The sequence below is a fragment of the Drosophila yakuba genome, chromosome 3L (genome assembly GCF_016746365.2).
Source record: "Drosophila yakuba strain Tai18E2 chromosome 3L, Prin_Dyak_Tai18E2_2.1, whole genome shotgun sequence".
NCBI classification, from domain to species: domain Eukaryota; kingdom Metazoa; phylum Arthropoda; class Insecta; order Diptera; family Drosophilidae; genus Drosophila; species Drosophila yakuba.
Window position 1 is genome coordinate 11,617,608 of NC_052529.2, and position 17,896 is coordinate 11,635,503.

Below are 17,896 nucleotides of genomic sequence, written 5' to 3' on the forward strand. Positions count from 1 at the left end.
TGTTTGTAAGGTTTAATTCTATCATTTATTAATTTATTATTAATTTATTTATTATTTATTAATTTTCACTCCTCATTTCCAATAATGTAACAAGTGGTTACCATTACTTTTCGGCTTAAGGAACGCTATCTTCTGATCTGCCTTTCGAATGTATCTGTTACTCTTACCAATAGCTTGGCTTTGGCTCTACGTTCTTTTATGACTTGGTCAATGGATCAGCTGACTGTTCGCTCGTTTCGGGCCTGAACTTCGGTTTTAGCCCGACTTGAATCGGCGGCTCTTACGATCCGATCGCCACTCGAGTGCCATTGCTCGTCGGTGGTGGACGCGTTTCGCTGGATATCGAATGAAATACCCACTTGATTAAAACGGCGGCGGTAACTTCGATGCGATTTGAGTGACAAATAAGTGCAATTAAATAAGTGAACACACTATCTAAAGGATACAATGTGCGATTTATAATTGGTGGGTGGTGGGCATCTATAGCAGCAATAACTTAGCGATTTGCGAGTGTCTGTGCTTGTGTGCCCGATGTCGAGATAAATCTGCTTGCCTTCAAATTGTCAATTGCTGGCTTAATGGCTCTGCAATCTCAAGAATCGGCTCTTTTGTTTTCGGCTCCTTGCCACTGAGCAGTTGGAGGTGCCTCGAATTGAATGGACTTGAATAATATGGATATGGCTAAATGACTAAAAACGCTCGCTCATGTAGAGATGTCTATCGCGCAGTTGGGCCAGGCATTTAAGCTCCTTGGCAGAATGGACTAATCGCCGGCAGACAATCGTCGGCGGCCCAGGAACTCCAGCTCCGCTTAATTGGTGGGACCACCCAAAACCCTTTGTACTTGATGGCGGGCAGGGGGAGGATCCACTTACTTGCCCCCTTTGGTAACCGGAGAGGCCACAGATTTCGCCACTAATCCAGCGGGAATCTCTCGGGGAATTGGTTGGCAGTGCCACCCGCATGTTCGCATGCCAAATATCGATCCCTATCGAGTCATATGCAGCACATGTATGCAAAGTGTTCCAGCGAAGTCGACAGTTGCCTGTCTTTTCGCCACGAGCTACACTTAAAAAACAAAACGAGTGGAAGCCAAAAATGTGTTTCAGCTCTAATGAGAAATCGAAAAAAAATTAAAGCCAAATTGACAGAATTCGTGGAAGGAATGCATCGAAAGAGGAATAGAAGCAGACAAGTGCAGTTGCAATTGCAATTTCAATTGCCAAAAGGGCCTGGCGCCGAAACCTGACCTCCGATCGGGTGTTAACCTTTCAAGGTGGTCAAAGGCCCCTTTTTTTCTGGAAATTCGCCTCGATTTTTGCTCGATTTTTGATCGCTTTTTGCTGAGTGGCAGTGGGTTGAATGATTCACGAGTCGGGCATTTCCATCGGTATCAATTTGCGAGCTTACCTACTCTTCTTTTTTTCAGCTGTCTTAGAGGAAGACCACGGCATGGAGTCCAGCAGCAGCGTCATCGCGGAGATGGAGTCCTCCAGTACCAGTGATCTTGGCCAGGCCACCCAGATCACCTCCATCGATGGCTTCTTCAATCGGAAACGGGGGCGGCCGCCAAAGAATCGCTTTGTGGAGGTCTACAAGAGCGTGAGTATACTTAGAATTGGGATGCACTTTTTATAATAAGTCTTGTATTAAAAAATCATTAAATTTGTTTTAGAACTTTTTAAAAAACCAATGCTATCTTTGCTACAATCCCAAAAATCTAGTTTACTGATCATATATTGTTTATATAATTAATAAATCATTTAAGAGTTTATATTCCTGGAAAACTGCTGCCATTTTCCCATTTATTTACGAGGTTCTCGTGAAAATATTCGACGTTCGATGCGACCCAGTTGCTTGGTTCCTTTTCGGTCTGTCTGCGATTCGATCGAGGCTCGATTGTAATTAGGAATTTGCGCCTATTTGTGTGCAACGTCAGCCATTCAGAGCCCTGCCCCCCACCCCACCACCACTGCCCCCTCGAATTGGGGGGGTGCCTAATGCGGCATTTTGTGTGCTGTGCGTTGAATTGAGTTTTCGGATTTGGTTTTTGCCATATTCGTCATATTAATATTGACAACGAGTGTTTCCGCATTTATTTCACTTGCTGCCCGTCTAGCGACGTCGACGGCACTTCTCTTGGCACTCCACCACCACCACCTCCAGTCCCTCCCCCTTTTGGGCACCTCCCCCCGCCCTGCCCAGGCGACGAGCGTTATGTGCTTTTAACTGTCATTTTCATAATTTCTACATTTTTTCGAGCCAAGCTCATGCACACGCACCACAATCACATCGCACTTGTGTGTTTACGATTACCCAGCCCACGCGTCGCTCTCCTTGGTGAGCACAATGAGCATGGCCAGTACACTGAGAGAAATGTGGACTAATTGCAAAAGAAAGGGTTACGAGTAACCCTATTTTTGCAGTCAGCTGAGCCGTAAAAGTTGTGCAGTCATTATAGACTTATTATCTTCTACATTTACTCATTCAAATCTAATTGTGGATACATTTACTTTATTTTAAAAACATGCTAAATGTTTTTTTCTAAACATTCTGAATATAAATAGAAATATTTTTTTTAGATATTTTATATATAATTCATTATGTTTTGGATGTTATGATTTGGACAAGATTCTTTATTCATAGAATTTTAGGTATTTTCAAAATATTCTTGCACGAAAGTTGCATCGCAGTTTGTCAGTGTACTTTCTGTGTGAATAAAAAGGCAAATTTGAATAAATATTTTGTCGATTGCCATTTGTGGCATTCTTTTGGGGAAGTAAGCCGTGCCAACTCTGGGAGCAAAAGGGTTAAGAGGGGGGATTAAGGTGACCCAAATCGAGTGAAGGAATCAAGGTGGTGCAATGGGTGGATCTCCTCGCCCACTTTAATCCCTTGGAACCACAGCGATAATCCCAAATGGCGATGGAAAGGAATGATACACGCCACTAACAAAAGCAGTAATAATAATAATAATAATAATAATAATTCCTATACACACTTGTAGCGTATTTAATCAAATAAGGTGTGTGCGCCTATGTGTGTGAGCCACAACTTATCAGGCAAAGGCAAACTCGTTTCATTGTCTTTCAATATTTTCGGTGTAATTATTGTTATAGGTAAATGTGAGAGTGCCAAATACACTGTCGCAAGTGAAACTGTTTGAATTCTTCAAGGGTGGAAATTTGTGTAAATGGTACATCAAATTCTATTGTTTTATTTAAGGTGCACAGTGATTTAATTCCACTTCTGTGCTTTTATGATCACTCTTCTATAATATAAATTATTTATTTTCCATATTCGTAGAAAATATTTGTTTACCATTTTGGTAAGCCTATTTTTGGTTTGCTTTAGGGTATCCATGAGCTGCACTTGTATTTGATATTTTTAATGGTTTCTCCATTGTTTTTGCTTTTGGCTTTTTCACTTCACTTCACTCGTTCTTTCTCTCTTTTTATTTATTTTTTTTTTTCATTTCATTATTGATTTGATGCGTGAACAAAATTTAAATAGTGACATTTTGGGCCAACGACAAACATTAACAGTAATTTCGGAAATACGAGTAATAAACTGGTTGCGCCCGATTGTTTGTCATAAATCCAAAATGTTAAATCCGAAAACTATGACAATGACAACGACAACGGCAGCAAGTACGGCCCTGCCATGCCAAAGTAATTTAATTCCATGAAAGGCGCCCACATTGCTGCGTGGCATATTGGACACCAGATTTCGTTTGTCAACAAATTCGGAAATATACGTTTTTTCCATTTTTTTTTTTTTTACGATCCCCCCACAGGCCCAGCACTCGCCGCAGGCCATCTTCACCAGCTTCAAGCTGGAGAGAAGCGAATACTCTGGCCCAGGAGCACCACCTGTTCCACCCAGTGGCTCATCATCCGACGATCGTTTGTCTCTGGCGGATCACGAGGCATCAGCCACGGATCTCACTCCTAGTCGCTACCGGAAGAGGGGGCGTGTCTGGGCGCCATCGTCCCCATCATCGTTGTCCGCTTTGGAGCAGGCTGGCAAGAGAAGCGCCAGTCATGTGCCACATGTTGCAGCGAGAAGTGAGACAGAGTCTCGCAGTAGCCGCCATGAGTCTTTAGCCCAGGTAAAACTGCTTTTAAAAAGTAACAAGAAATTTAAGTTGAAATTGCTTTATTTTGAATTGGTATTTAAAGTTCAAAATATGGACTAGAAATGGCCGAAACTTATACTTCCTATTTTAGATTAAATTATGTTTATTATTTTTTCAGCCCACCTTACAGCCTTCAGAGCCTCTAGAAACAATATCGTCTAAGCATCTATCAAGCAGAATTTTGGATAAAGTTTCTGGTAAGCTGACCAAGTTCCAGATATACAAAACTTAGAGGAGCACTCCTCACTCACTCTAATTTAATATTCAATATAGTTGTGCGTGCGGCGGGAACTTTTTACCCGGAGAATGCGAATTCAGCTGCCCAGCGTGAAGCGCCGGAGGTGGTTAGTTCGCGGTATCACAGTCGCCAGGAGTCGGTGGACTTGGAGGTGGACCAGCCGGAGGATCTGAGCATGCGTCCATCTCTGCCGGAAGCCACAGCCACGCCGGCGGTGGTGGGACCAGCGTTGAATATGAATCTGCTGCAGTTCAAGCAGCTGATCGATTTGTACCAGCGGCAGGTGCTGCTGCCCAGCTTTCTTGCGGCAGCCAGTCAACCGTTGGCGTTGCCGGGTTCAGGAGCAGGTCCTGCAGTGTCGGGACCACTTCTGGACATGCGACTCCTGCTGGAGAATGCCGCTCAACAGAAGCTAATGCTGCTCAATGCAGCTGCAAGTGCAACAGCAAGTGCCGTGGCAAGCACAACCATGGACTCCGGGCAAAGGACGGCGGTGAAACGCATACGGGATCATGATATACCAAGTGGCTATCTGAAGTTCCGCTTCAACGAGGATTGCGGATTCGAGAAGTGTGGCTACCGGAATCACCAGTCGCACTTCCACTGCAACCGGCGAGATTGCCACTACAGTTTCTGCGACAAGACGCGCTTCGTGCAACATACGGCACGACATGAGCGAATGGACACGTTGATGGGCGACGACTTCCGTCAGTTCCGGGCCAACATGCAATGCGGCGTGGCCAGCTGTACGTATGCCACTGCAACTGGCGCTGCCACGGAGAGTAGCCACCCAAACCGGATGGGTAAGTCAGCCCAGCAGTAAAGGCGACTAAGAGTGCCTTATACTTCTCCTGTTCCACAGATCCCACAGAGGCGGTGGCGGCATCCTCCAGGAAAACGTCGCACTTTCACTGCCGCAAGTGCGACTACGTGTGCACGGACTCGAACAAGGTGGTGGCCCATCGCAGATTGCACCTTCGCCAGGACTACGTGCGCAGTGCCGGATTCCGCAAGGTGGCCGGCAACGAGCAGTGCGATTCTCACGGCTGCTCCTACGCCCAGCGGCACACCCACTACCACTGCGTCACCTGCGACGGCGGAGTCCTCTCACGGGCACAACTGGCAGCCCACAAGCACCGGACGGGCTTTCCCAAGCCGGAGGCGGATGCCACGCCCTAGAATATCTTAGAAACACACCTAGACTAAAGGATATTTGTCATCTGAAATAGTAAACTACATCTATGAGTTGACCCTGTTTTAGTTCACATTGAAAGTAACTATGTTTGGTTGGATCGCATTAAATGTAACTATGTCTGTTTAGTTTGCATTGCAAGTAACTATGTCTGGTTAATAATACATTGTAGAATAATGTCACTCTATGTTTAAATGGCCATCACTACGCTATAGTTATTTTGAAAGTCCAGGCAAAGTCAAGGCCTCTTTTATCGATGTGATTTTTGGGAGGAAACTCGATGTGCAGCCTGTTGTGCTCCGCAGTCCACTAAAGAGAATGTAAACGAAAAGAAAGTTATGTTGCATCCATTACTTGGTGGCTTTCGTTACATACCTTAATTTTGGTGTCCTCCAGGCCCAGCATGACCACTTGGGTGCTCTGCTCATTCAGGACATCACCACCGGTGCCCATGTCGATTCCAGTCAACATAATGTTTTGGAATACGTTGATTTCCTTGCCCAGCGGATAGATATCCAGTTCATTGGTGTCGTACGGATACTCCAGCACAAATGCGTAAATGGTGACTTTACCATCGATTGCCTCCGACTGTCGCGTGTACCAAACATTACCGGTGATGGTATCATTCTGATAGATCCAGGGTTTGCTGCCGTAAATAGCCTCGCCATTGAGCTTCAGCCAGCGACCCATGTCCCTGAGACGCTCCTCGAAAATGGGCAGGATGGTGCCAAACCTGGTGGGTCCCACATTGATCAGCACATTGCCATTGCAGCTCACAGTGGTGACAATCTCTGCAGAATTTAAAGAGATAGAGTAGTATAATATGTTAAATTATTTTATGTATTACCTTTAATGACATCCTTGGAGCTCATAAAATCCTCCAAAGAAACATCGAATCGCTGACCCCAGCTGGTGCGATCCAGCGTGAAGGCATTTTCCCACTTGTGAGCTTGCAGAACGCCGGGATTGAAGCGATCGGCACAATTGTAGAAGTCGCCATGCAGACAGGCAGTGCCGAAGCCCCAGCGATCGTTGGTCACCACCGTATCCCGCACTGGACTATCATTGTACAGCCAGGCGATGAACTCCTCGGAGCGCCAGTACTTCGCTGGCGCCTCCCAATCGCCATCAGACCAGATGATCTCCGGCAGGTACTGCTGCACCAGCTCCATTTGCTCCGGCCGCACCTTGCGCTCCACAAAGTGCTGTTGCATCAGCAGATGCAGCTTGTCGTCGGTCCACAGTGGGTTGAACCACTCGAATAGGGAGTAGTAGAGTCCAAACCGAAGATTGGTCTCCTTTCGAATGGCGGCGGCCAGTTCCTCTGGGAAAATTGAATTTTGTTAAGAATTTTACTCTAAATAGTAAGGAGATCATCTTGATCGTTGCCTATAGTTAAAGCTATAGAAAGAAAAGTAAGGTCTTTCAAGCTCTGTCTTCATCTATATGTAGCCAGCTTATAGTTGGCCACTTTTTGTCCGGGATTAGCTACTATCAGACGCACTTACTGACTATGTCCCGCTTGGGTCCCACATCCACGGAGTTCCAACCGTAGCTGTTCTTCGAGGGCCACAGCGTGAAGCCATCGTGGTGCTTGCTGGTGAGCACAACATATCTGGAGATGAGAATTGTGATGAGGATTAATGATTGGAAGAATTCTACAGATAGCAACAAATAACAACAGATAACACCATGTGTGTGTGTGTAAGTACCTGGCTCCGCTATCTTTGAAAAGTAACGCCCACTTGGTGGCATTGAATAGCTCCGCTGTGAATTGACTCGCGAATTCCTGATAAGTGAAGTCGGGCTTGTAATTACGCTGCATGAATTGAACGTATTCCGGATTACGGAGATCTGAAAGCGAAGTTATATTATACATATTTTCGATTGCCAATCAGGCATTCATACTTTTCCAGTTAGTCCAGAACCACTCGGATCCAAAACTGGGCACTGAGTAAACGCCGTAGTGCAGAAAGATGCCCACCTTGGCCTCGTCGTACCATTGGGGCAGTGGCCTCTGGTCCAAGCTGGCCCAGTTGGGCTGGTATCGCGTCCGTGGACCCGGCACCTGTGCGTCGACAAGCTCCGCTCCAGAAATCCACACGACGATCAGCGCCAACAGAAGCGTCCAAGCGGAGATTGCCATTTCCTCAATTAGCCGGCGATCTGATTTTTGGCTGACTCTGATGCGACCGCCTCGCTTCGTGATCCAAACTCAACTGGGAACTGTGTTTTGAGCGGAGAGTGATTCTCTGAGATTGCCGGCTTCAAGCGAAATAAATTTGCCTTTGTGAGTGTGAGATACAAGCACTTTCACATCGGGATGCATCCGAGTTACACATAAAAACAAATCAAGATCACTTTTCCTATTTACTTGAACTAATAAAAACATTAGGGAATACTACTACAAGAAAAGTAAGCATTAAAAACAGTATAACAGAGAATGGAAATATGTATATAAACATCGAACAAAAACACTTTTTTGAGTATTAAAAGTTGTGAATGCTGAAATGGTGATAAGAATGCTGTTTTGTCCCGATTTGTTTATCAGCATTTCTAATGTGTAAACACGTTTGGTGGGCAAACAATTTCTGAATCGGAGGTTTATATTTACGAAAGCAAGATACATATTATATTTCTATAGATATAAGCTTTCATTTTGAAACTCAGGATAGATAATTTTCGTCATAAATTTAATTACAATATAAATTCATATAATTTTGCGTCTTAATAGCTAGAACAAAGCTTCAAATTTGTGTAAAGTACATCTGGGATTCGATACAAGTGCGTATATATGATTAGATGTCGGGATTAGATGTCACAGTGTGCAGACCAGGCGCGATATCGTCGGATGGGTCGGGGAAGGTATTGCGAGGTGAGCGAAGTAGCTGTTGGATGCTCGCGCGTGAAACTGCCACCCAAGGTAACGATGCGTCGGGATTCGGAGAGTGGAGGTGTCTGGTCCGTGGTCAGCTGGTGTTCATCTCTGGCCGAAACGCAGTTCTTGGCGATCTGATACATGTGCTCGTACTTCTCGGCCAGGCTAAGGAAACCGCATTTGCCGGGTCCCTCGTAGAACTCCTTGGGCGACAGCTTGCCAAAGTCAATCAGGCCAATCAGATCAGCTACATAGCTGGGCTTCTTTTCCTCCTTAATTACGATGCCTGAATTGCTGGTGCTTGGAAGCTCCGATTCTTCAGTTTCCGCATCATCCGTGGTGGTGGTGCTGGTGGTGGTTTCTGTGGCATCCACAATGGCCACCTGTGCCATGTTTTCCACTTCCTCGATGTTATTGTATTTTAGGTACATTTCCAGCAGGCGGAAACGATCTGCCTCCGATATTTTGCTAGCAATCACTTCTATGTAGTGTTTGAAGACGTCGCAGCTGAACTCGTATACGCCCGAGTGATCCATGGTGTTCTTAAAGGTGCACTTGAGCTCCCAGGCCATCTGTTCTATCAAGGACTTGCGATTCATGCGATGAGCACACTGGAACAGGCGAAGTAACTCGCCCATGTCGAAAGTGTTTTTGCGCGTCAGCAACTCCTTCACACAGTCCTCCTCGAGGGATTGCACCAGATATTTGTTACCAAACTCGCACAGGCGAATCAGAGTATCGAATTCATACTTCTGCAGCTTGTCGTACTCATAGCCGTAGATGTAGTCCCGGAATTTCTCGAAAATATCCGGCTGTACATCGTTTAGCCTTACAACACCGCTGGTGGACTCACTATAGTCGCCATAAAGCATGCGATCGAACACATCGGAGGCGCAGCTGAAGAGCAATTTGTGGCAGGCAAAGGATTGATTGCTACCGCCCTCCTCCTCAATGATGAAGGTGCAATCCGTGTGGCGACTGGAGCGACCGAGCTCCACGAGGCAACTACGCGGCCTGGAATTTGGGGATGTACGAATGGGCCTGCGATTAAATAATATAATGCCATCGTAGAGGAAATTCACATTCCTAAGCCTAACTTCTTACCAGATACTCATCTTAGCAGGGCGATCTAGCTTTTACCAATGATTTCAAACAGTAAATTTAGCTTATTCAAAACTGTGAGCCTAGAAATGTCGAAATAGGTAAGCGAACTGAATGACTGTTGTTTGATTTAGAAATCGATGAAAATTGATGTAGGTTTTCATTTTGGATTTTACTTTTTTTAATATGTGGTATTAATCCCACCAGCTATAGCCAGTAATAAAACATCACATCTCAATTGAACATAACAGTTTATTTTATTATCTTCTCTCATGCTTTTGCCATGTTTGCTTTTATTTGTTTTTGCTGACTTAAAAGGTTTGTCTTTGCATTTAATTCCACCTGTATTCTATTAATAACTCACATACCTACATATAAATACATGTATCATTTGCCTTGTGTTCTTTTTCTTTTTTGGTTTTTTGTGTTCGAGTTCATTGCATCGCTTTTAAAGTTCAACAGATTGAAAGTGGGTGTCGTTAAGAGTATAGTTGTTTGTAGCTTAGGCCTGGACAGCAGTTCAGTGAAACTGGAGTGGATCGAGTTGCAATTATCTACATCGGGACAGGTGAACCGTTGTAATACACAAAAATTGGCTTCTAATATACTAAGTACGTCGAGCGCTTCTGTTTCTGTTTCTAAAGTAAGTTTCTTTCATTGCCATTGGTTCTTGTTATGGGTATATAAACACAACACAATACAGCACAACATACAAGTCCCGTCTGTTTAATTGGTTAGAAATCCGAAGCATAAATCTGTTATCTCCCTACATATTTATTTATTAAATGTTTCCAATCATTGCAAACTTGGTTTAAAATTGCCATACTTTAACAACGTGTGGATTGTGATTTCCGCTGCATACTTTTCGGAGATTATTCGGTGCGATTTGTGGGTGTGTGTGTGTGTGGTACGTAAGTTGTGACATATTTGGTGCATACTGATAGGCGCCATTCTGCAGTTTGTGTAGTTAACTTTTCGGTGCATACTTTCAGGCTGGCTGTGCCAAGTACACTGCATGTAAAATACGGGTGAGTTAGCTATTTTAAAACGCGTTTCACCGCCTAGTAGAATATGTGTGTCTATATTCCTGAACAATTGAACCAGTAGTTGGTCTATTTTAAAATGTGACTGCTTAGATTCGAATTAAAACACAATATATTACAAAATAATGTAGTTACAGTTCCTTAAACAACAACCAACTAATTGGAAGCCTACTAAAAATCGTTACTGAAAATATATGAAAAAGTGATGTCACTAGAAAGTGCTACGTTTTGAAACAACTATAATTATATAAGTTAGGTTTATTAAACGTATTTCTTGAGGTAAATAATGTATGAAGTTTGGCTTTAAACAATATACAAAGAAAACCAAGCCGAAATGAGAGCATTCTGTTGCTGTATAATTTTTTAAAAGTGAACTCTTATCATCTTTTGTAGCAGTTCAAAACTCTTTATTATGATTGCCTTGAAGGCGTTGACTTTGCATTTGCACTCTGGCTTCAGTCAGGACATTTTATTTGTTGCAGAAGAGAAAGGTTAAAATACGTGTAAAGCATAAGCACGCGACAACTCTAAACTCTATGCTTGCAGCTCTTCTCTGTCGTTCTATACAATAAGTACATATCTAAATCAACGTTACGGAACTACGATGCCAACTTCGATTAGCTTTTGAATAACTTAGTAGCTGTGTGTCATTTATGTAATGCCTGCGCTTGTTGTTTGCAATTAGCTGTTTATGCATTTTAATGTTTTCTCTTTTTTTTTTTTTATTATTTTTACAATATTTTCAACTTTAGGATCATAGAAGTAACATTAAATAACATTTTTGCGTAAATCTAGTATTTCTAATGTTTTTTGTTGTTGCTGTTGCTGCCGCTGCCGCCGCTGCTGCTCTCTTTGTAGCTACTACCCCACTATGCCGTGGTGGTCGAGGACGCTGCTGCAGTTGCTCCGCCAGTGGCTACCCCTGTTGCATTCCCTCCGCCGCCTGCTGCATTGCACTGTATGAGTCCACTGTGCTGTTGCTGCTGCTGGTGCTGCTGGGCCGCATGATGGTGGCCATGGTGGCCATGGTGGTGATGATGGTGGTGATGGTGATTCAGATTATGATTATTGTTATTATTGTTGCTAAAGTTTAAATGTAGTGCGCCCGCGCCGTTGTTCAATGCGGCAGCATCCGTGGCACCGATCGCTGCCCCAACCCCACCCACACCCGCACCCGCTGCCGCTGCTGCCGCCGCCTGAGGAACTGCCGAGGTGCAGTAGCGCGTTGTATCACCAAATTCGCCGCTGGTCAGGTCGCCCAGTATACCGCCCAGCAATCCGCTGCTGCCCGCTGGCTTGCAGCCCGCTCCCGCCTCGGGTTGCGTGCAAATTGGCGGCGCCACCGCATCGCCATCGATTAGGGACACCGATGCCGAGGCGGATGTGCTGCCATTGTTGCTTTGTGAATTGACGTGCAACGCCTCCGCCGAGGAGGTGCTGTTGCTGCTGCTGTTATGGTGTTGCTGCTGCTGTTGCTGCTGCTGTTGCAGCGCCTGATGGTGGAGATCGCCGGAGGAGTGGTCATGGACCGACGACGTCGTGGAGGTAGCATCCTGGCATCCACCGGTGTCGTCGGTGAGGCGCAGGGCCACCTCAAGGTCACGCAGCACGTCCGTCTCCTTCTCGTCGATCAAATTGAAGCGCCGATGCAGAGCGGTGAGGTGCGCGAACGTCAGATTTAGATGGGTGTGCAAGCCGAGCAGCGCGATTTCTCTGAAATGCGCCGCATACAGATGCGCTATCACATGAAATTGCAAGCGTAGTATCTTCCGCGCAATCGACTCGAACGAGCCGGGGAACTCGTTGGCGTATTTGGTTGGGAATATCGACTCATCGCTGACCGTCTTCTGGGTGAACGTCATCACATAGTCGATGTACTGTGGTGCTGCGACGCGCGTCTTCTTGCCCTTCTCGTCGAACCATAAGTACGTTCTGTCACAAAGAAAATATCACTTAGTTAATACATGTGATTGAACAGAAATATGGGATCAGGACTCACCTGTTGCCGGGTCCGGTCATGTCAGCGCAACCGGATTGTGTACAAAATTCACTAATAGTTCCATAGACCAAATTCACGTGCTCAAATAGAGCGAGGGCTGCAAAAAAGGTAAGAATTATTAATTAGATATGGAATAACATATTGTTTATCTACTTATAAGCTATAATAAAAACTAATGTAATAAATACTTTAAAAAGTTGTGTGGCATTAAAATTAAAGATCAACAACCTGCTAAATAGTGGCCAACTCTTCGGTTAATAATAGCTGGTGCACAGATTACTTTCAAAGCAGCAGCAATCTTATCAATCGAAATTCGACGGCTGCGGGTTTTATTGGTTTCTTTCAGTGTCTGCTTTCCAGTGATAAGGCCCAGCAGTGAGCATACGATGATATTTATTGAGCGGAACCACCCGGTAAGGTCAATGCCGACCCAATATTGGCACAAGTGTTCCCATGACGTCAGTGGAAGAGCTGCATTATGAAATGCCAGCAGAATCGGAAATTGGAGCAAAATAAACCGATGGCTTAACTCGCTTTCCTTGGCCCAAGTCGCAGATGAGTTTGAAGAAGGCAGCGGGAGGCGAGGGGGGAGATGTGCCTCTGAAGTCAGCAATTTCAAATATTAAATTTGCATATGAACTTGCAGCTGACGCCATCGGGCGACGTGAAATGACCCTGATCATCGCCCACGACAAACAGTTTGGCTTTGATTGTTTTTCCAAAACCGAAGGGAGGATGATGATAATGAAAACGCTGGAGGACAAGGAGGAGGTGGGGCAAACGGAGGACAGAGGGATTGCTTCTTGTGGCTACAATTTGCTGATACATTGCCAATTATTTGCCTCATTTGAGTCGACAAAGAGCTGTGTAATTTGCATTCTGCCACCCAGCACACAGATTATTTACAAGATGATGTAATTTCTCAAAATCGATTCGGTTCTCCTCCGCCCAATGATGTAAGCAAAAAAGATCGCTCCAGGCGGTGGGGCAACCAGCCAATTAGGCTGTGACTCACCGTATATTGGTTTTGCTATGATATTAGACGTCTATTAAAGCCTAATTAAAGCAATGAGTGGATTTACTCAGCGAGAAACTTAGTATTTTCCCTAATTTGAATTCAGAGGAAAATATCCTTTCGTTTCTAGTACAATAAGCTTCAGAAACAAAGAAATGGCCTGATGTGAAACTTTCCAGGCTACCCTTGCACTTCTTAAACTGCAGCCAGATAATGCTATCGTCCAGACAGAAATCTTCTGTTCAAGTTCATTGGCTGGACGATAATGCACATATAGTGCACCGTGGGGAGCACTCCGTAAATCGGGGCACTCGACCGTTGCCACTGGCGATTAGGCTATCAAACTTTTGCCAAACAGCAGCTGACGACGCTCGTTAAACTCATTTGTAAATCACACGATAAAGCTGCCAGCAACAATGGAGGCAAATGAGACAGATGTGAGTAAATAGAGGCAATTTGGAATGAAATCCGAAAACACCGCAAAATCACGTGCACTTCAATTGGCAAGGAGTGGGTGGCAATGAATGTATTCTTATATTTTTAAGTTTCAGTTTAGATACTTACTGTGTGACGCTAGCCATTCATTGTAGTCCAAACCAGCTGGAAGATCCACCAGGGCTTTGAGATCAGCTTCAGGTAATTTACGTTCTAGGACACTTTCCTCCAAATACAATTTGGTGTCTGTTGAATTTTGATCGCCATCGCGTTCCTTGCGACGGGCCTTGCTGTAAATACAAAAGATAAAGTCCAGTTAAGTAAAGAATTTTGCAACTAATAAGAATTTGAATGATAAAAGTATGTAGATCTGTGAAGGAGTCTCACCCAGCTACGCATAGAAAACTATCAACTGAATCCTGAGCATAACGGTACAGGGTACCAATGGTATCACCGATTTTAGAGGGTATTGTCGTCACTTGCCACATAAAACGAGCGGTCTTCAACAGACATTTAATCACATAAGAAGTTTGGGGCGGTGGGGGCGATGCGGTGGTTGTTGTTGTTGTTGATATCGTTGAGGTCGACGTTGATGGCGAACTTTTTAGCCTTTTCTTTGGATCCGATTCAGACACAAACGTTACTCCTATTCTTGTTGGCACCTTTGAGCTTAGAGTTTCTTTCATTTTTTGGTATTCTTTACGTTGCTTTGGTCATCTTGCCTCCTGCGATCCGTAAGGGAAACATTTAGCCCAAAAACAAACCCAACCCAACCGATCCGAACCAGAAGCAAAAGCAAACCGAAAGCTCCGTAGCGCCCAAGTGACTGGCTTCAAATGTTATCGCTTGAAAAGCATAACCCTCTGTCCGCTCCAGAAAAAAGAACTCGTGGTATTCGTTGGAACTCAGAGAGCGAAAGAAGAGTGTCCCAAGTGAAAACCCATGAGCTAGCACTGTTTTTCATTGATAGATAAGGAGTTTGGACGCCTTACAACATTACTATATCTTAAGAAGGAAAAACCTGCAACCTTGAAAACTTAGAAGTGAAGTCGGTGATATCAAAACAAGACTTACAAATTGGTTGATATCATAAATACATGACATTCAAAAGCCTCGAGAAATCCCTGCTATGAAAACCACTTCTTGATATATTATTATATATATATATAATATATATTACAATGGTGATACGCTTTCTACCATAAGAACTAGCTGGCATATCAAAAACTTCATACTCGTGGTATCTTTTTCGATCACGTGCCTTCTGCTAGTTTCAAAACCGCCCCAACACAAAAGAACAAAAAGCATAATGCTTATCAAAACTAAGAATCAACAAGTCTTTTCATATTTGCTCTCATACTGTTTATATTTATGCAAAGAACTCAAAAAAAAAAGTGTGTGTAGCCGTGCTCATGGGCATAACCGAGTTTAATAAACATTTATCAGTCGAGCGGAGAGACGGTGGCAAATGCGACTCTTTAGGCATTTAAACAAATAAACTTAGTTGTGATTATAATTATGCCACCCACCGCCCGTTCTTCCCGCACGATATCGGCGAAGCGTGCTGATAAAACTCGAAATGCCTAAACACATGTGTATATACATATGCATTGGACTTTATATATACATAAGTATATATAGTCATCGTGTGTACATTTGAACAACAGACAATTGTGCGCTTTTGTTCACCATTATTTGCTGGGAGGCGGCGAGGCGTGGAGCACAGGTAACAGTTAACAGGTAACCCCCAGACAAGCGACTTTCCAGTTCAGTTTTTCATTCAGATAATGCAAATCCGCCCGCATTTAAGTGCCACATGAAGTGGCATGTGGTTGTGGCATATGGCATGGGGCATGGTGCATTAGCGGTGGCACTCTAACTAATAGTTATTCCATCAAGTGCCAAATAATGCCAAGGACCTCCTTGCCACCTTCGTTTTTGTCGCACCAAATTTGCGAGTCAGGTCAGAGGCGACGAAAGGTCGACGTGAATGGATTGTGCTCGCCTTCCAATTTAAATGGCCGGATGCAGTCTGCGATGGCACACTAAGATTGGCGGCACTCTAGGCGCGCCCTGTACCCTGTAATCAAGGACGTGGAGCACTTGATTCGTCCGGAAATCTAACCCTTCACTCACGCTAACATACAAATACATGCAAATTAAGTGCATGTACTTTCTTTGGTTCATTTCGGAAAATATTTACTTAAATTTGTTACAGTAAGGATTCTTTTTAGGCTTGTACATCCGTGTTACATTAAATCAGGTTTAAAGCCAACTACATTCGATTTGCAAACTTTCCCTTTCCAGTTCTCACCCTCCGCTCATGTGACACATTTTTCAAGATGGTGAACTGTAAAACACGTTCACTGGGAAAAGCTCTTAGTCGATTACCGATTCGTGCGACGACTTTATTACTCCTCCGATCGAATGGGAACTACTGGCAAACAAACCATTAACCCACACACTCACACACACGCTCGCACACACAATTTACACACTGTGCCAATCAAAGTGACGTGTTGTGTGGCGCGATAAGTTGACTTCTCTCGGTTTCTGGGCAATTTCACAAGAAATTCCTTGGCAACGTCACATACTACACAAGCCGCATAAAATGAGGGTTTTATGGAGATCCCCGTATTTCGTTTTTTTATCACATAAACACCTCGCTTCCATATCGCAGAATAGGCCGCAAATATATTGGCACGTTTGGATTTTATATCGCATTTCGTGCGGCGTCGCTACGAGTCGAGCTAAAGCCTAAAACTAAAGGCCACAAACATCGAAATGGAAAGGTATAGCCAAAATGGGTGCATAAAAAATTCGTGATAAATAGAATTGAAATTCGAACTAATCATATTGGCACGAAGAGCGGCTAAATGCGGGAGGGTTTGGCTTTGGCTTTGACCTTGTCGCAGATAAGGCGAATATAGTTTGAAATATTCAGAGCAGGGCCAAGAATCAATTAGCAAAAGGAGCAAAGAGCCAAGGGAATTCAATATATAAATATACCATAAATGGTCGAGAACCTGACCTAATCTTATATTTATTATTGTTCTGTTCAGCGCATCGGGCGATTCGCAGCATATGGCCCAAACACCAAACAGCCAACACCCCAGGGAGTTGGTAAAGCGTAGGGACTGGCAATTGGGCCATATGAGCCCCATTAGAGTGGCCCTGAACACACATGTCCATTTACCTCCCACCGCCCACCTCCCCACCGCAACTCCATCATTTTAGATAAGCTCACGGGCTTTCCCGACTCTGCTCTCGTGTGCCATTTACCCCAAAAAATTATTGCGATAGGCCTCGCTCGCCATATGCTACGCACAAAAGCAATCATCGTGATATTGATCTATCAATTAAAAGGCTTTTGCTGTTGCCCCATCGCACGAGATATTAATTGTAAATAGGTGCTGGTGGTAGCTGCTGCTTTTCATACACATATGCATATCATTCTCGAAAATCGCCAGTCACTCGAAAATTGTAGACAAAAGCGTTCAACTTTCAGGTGGCTATCTCTGCTCTCATTTTGCTAATTATACATTTTTACTTGGATTTGGTTTAGCAAAAGCGTGACTGTGATTTACACCCATTCTTAATACAGCCTTAAATTTTAAATATATAATTTTAATGATTATTTCTGGTTCACATTATTTCGCTTATAAGTTTAATAGCTGCAATGACACATTTTGCTCTGATATTTAAACGTTTGATATATTGTTAAATTGAAAGTAAACATTAAGGAATTTCAGCATGACAGGACTTCTGCAAAATTTCCATCCGCATGACACACATATGGTGCACACATAAGAAACTATGTTTATTCTGATTTTGTCTATTACGAAATAGCTCTTTAT

The 17,896-nt window shown here is 43.9% G+C and overlaps 4 protein-coding genes across 10 annotated transcripts in view; 1 reads left to right on the plus strand and 3 right to left on the minus strand.

The window, feature by feature from the left end:
• Window positions 1-234: 234 nt before the first annotated feature.
• LOC6533721 lies at window positions 235-5,709 on the plus strand. Of its 2 annotated transcripts, XM_002094390.4 has the most exons (6): window positions 235-465; window positions 1,430-1,602; window positions 3,797-4,111; window positions 4,257-4,335; window positions 4,412-5,179; window positions 5,239-5,709. In XM_002094390.4, exons 2-6 carry the CDS (start codon window positions 1,453-1,455, stop codon window positions 5,553-5,555), a joined length of 1,629 nt encoding a protein of 542 aa, XP_002094426.1. In that variant the 5' UTR covers window positions 235-465; window positions 1,430-1,452; the 3' UTR covers window positions 5,556-5,709. The 2 variants fall into 2 exon arrangements, with proteins under 2 accessions (XP_002094426.1, XP_039230556.1); XM_039374622.1 differs by lacking the exon at window positions 235-465 and having other exon boundaries at window positions 1,330-1,602.
• On the minus strand, window positions 5,659-7,800 carry LOC26536306 (putative alpha-L-fucosidase). Its single transcript, XM_015194739.3, has 6 exons — window positions 7,477-7,800; window positions 7,281-7,422; window positions 7,077-7,183; window positions 6,416-6,892; window positions 5,944-6,359; window positions 5,659-5,877 (listed from the first exon to the last, which is right to left on the minus strand). The coding sequence occupies exons 1-6, from the start codon at window positions 7,712-7,714 to the stop codon at window positions 5,773-5,775; spliced, it is 1,485 nt and encodes a 494-aa protein (XP_015050225.1). The 5' UTR covers window positions 7,715-7,800; the 3' UTR covers window positions 5,659-5,772.
• A 444-nt stretch (window positions 7,801-8,244) lies between these two features.
• Window positions 8,245-9,682, minus strand: LOC6533723. Of its 2 annotated transcripts, none has more exons than XM_015194740.3 (2): window positions 9,551-9,682; window positions 8,245-9,460 (listed from the first exon to the last, which is right to left on the minus strand). In XM_015194740.3, the coding sequence occupies exons 1-2, from the start codon at window positions 9,559-9,561 to the stop codon at window positions 8,380-8,382; spliced, it is 1,092 nt and encodes a 363-aa protein (XP_015050226.1). In that variant the 5' UTR covers window positions 9,562-9,682; the 3' UTR covers window positions 8,245-8,379. The 2 variants fall into 2 exon arrangements, with proteins under 2 accessions (XP_015050226.1, XP_002094428.1); XM_002094392.4 differs by having other exon boundaries at window positions 8,245-9,487; window positions 9,551-9,681.
• A 1,151-nt stretch (window positions 9,683-10,833) lies between these two features.
• Window positions 10,834-17,896, minus strand: part of LOC6533724 (MOB kinase activator-like 2) — a 38,958-nt gene continuing 31,895 nt past the window's right edge. For 3 of the 5 annotated variants that reach the window (XM_015194741.3, XM_015194743.3, XM_015194742.3), the window contains 3 exons: window positions 14,169-14,329; window positions 12,590-12,686; window positions 10,834-12,522 (listed from right to left, as the gene is read on the minus strand). In XM_015194741.3, coding sequence (XP_015050227.1) covers window positions 11,460-12,522; window positions 12,590-12,686; window positions 14,169-14,329 — 1,321 coding nt within the window. In that variant the 3' untranslated portion in view covers window positions 10,834-11,459. Of the gene's footprint in view, window positions 12,523-12,589; window positions 12,687-14,168; window positions 14,330-14,426; window positions 15,035-17,896 lie in introns of those variants that run through there. The other 2 variants (XM_002094393.4, XM_039374621.2) reach the window with 2 other exon arrangements.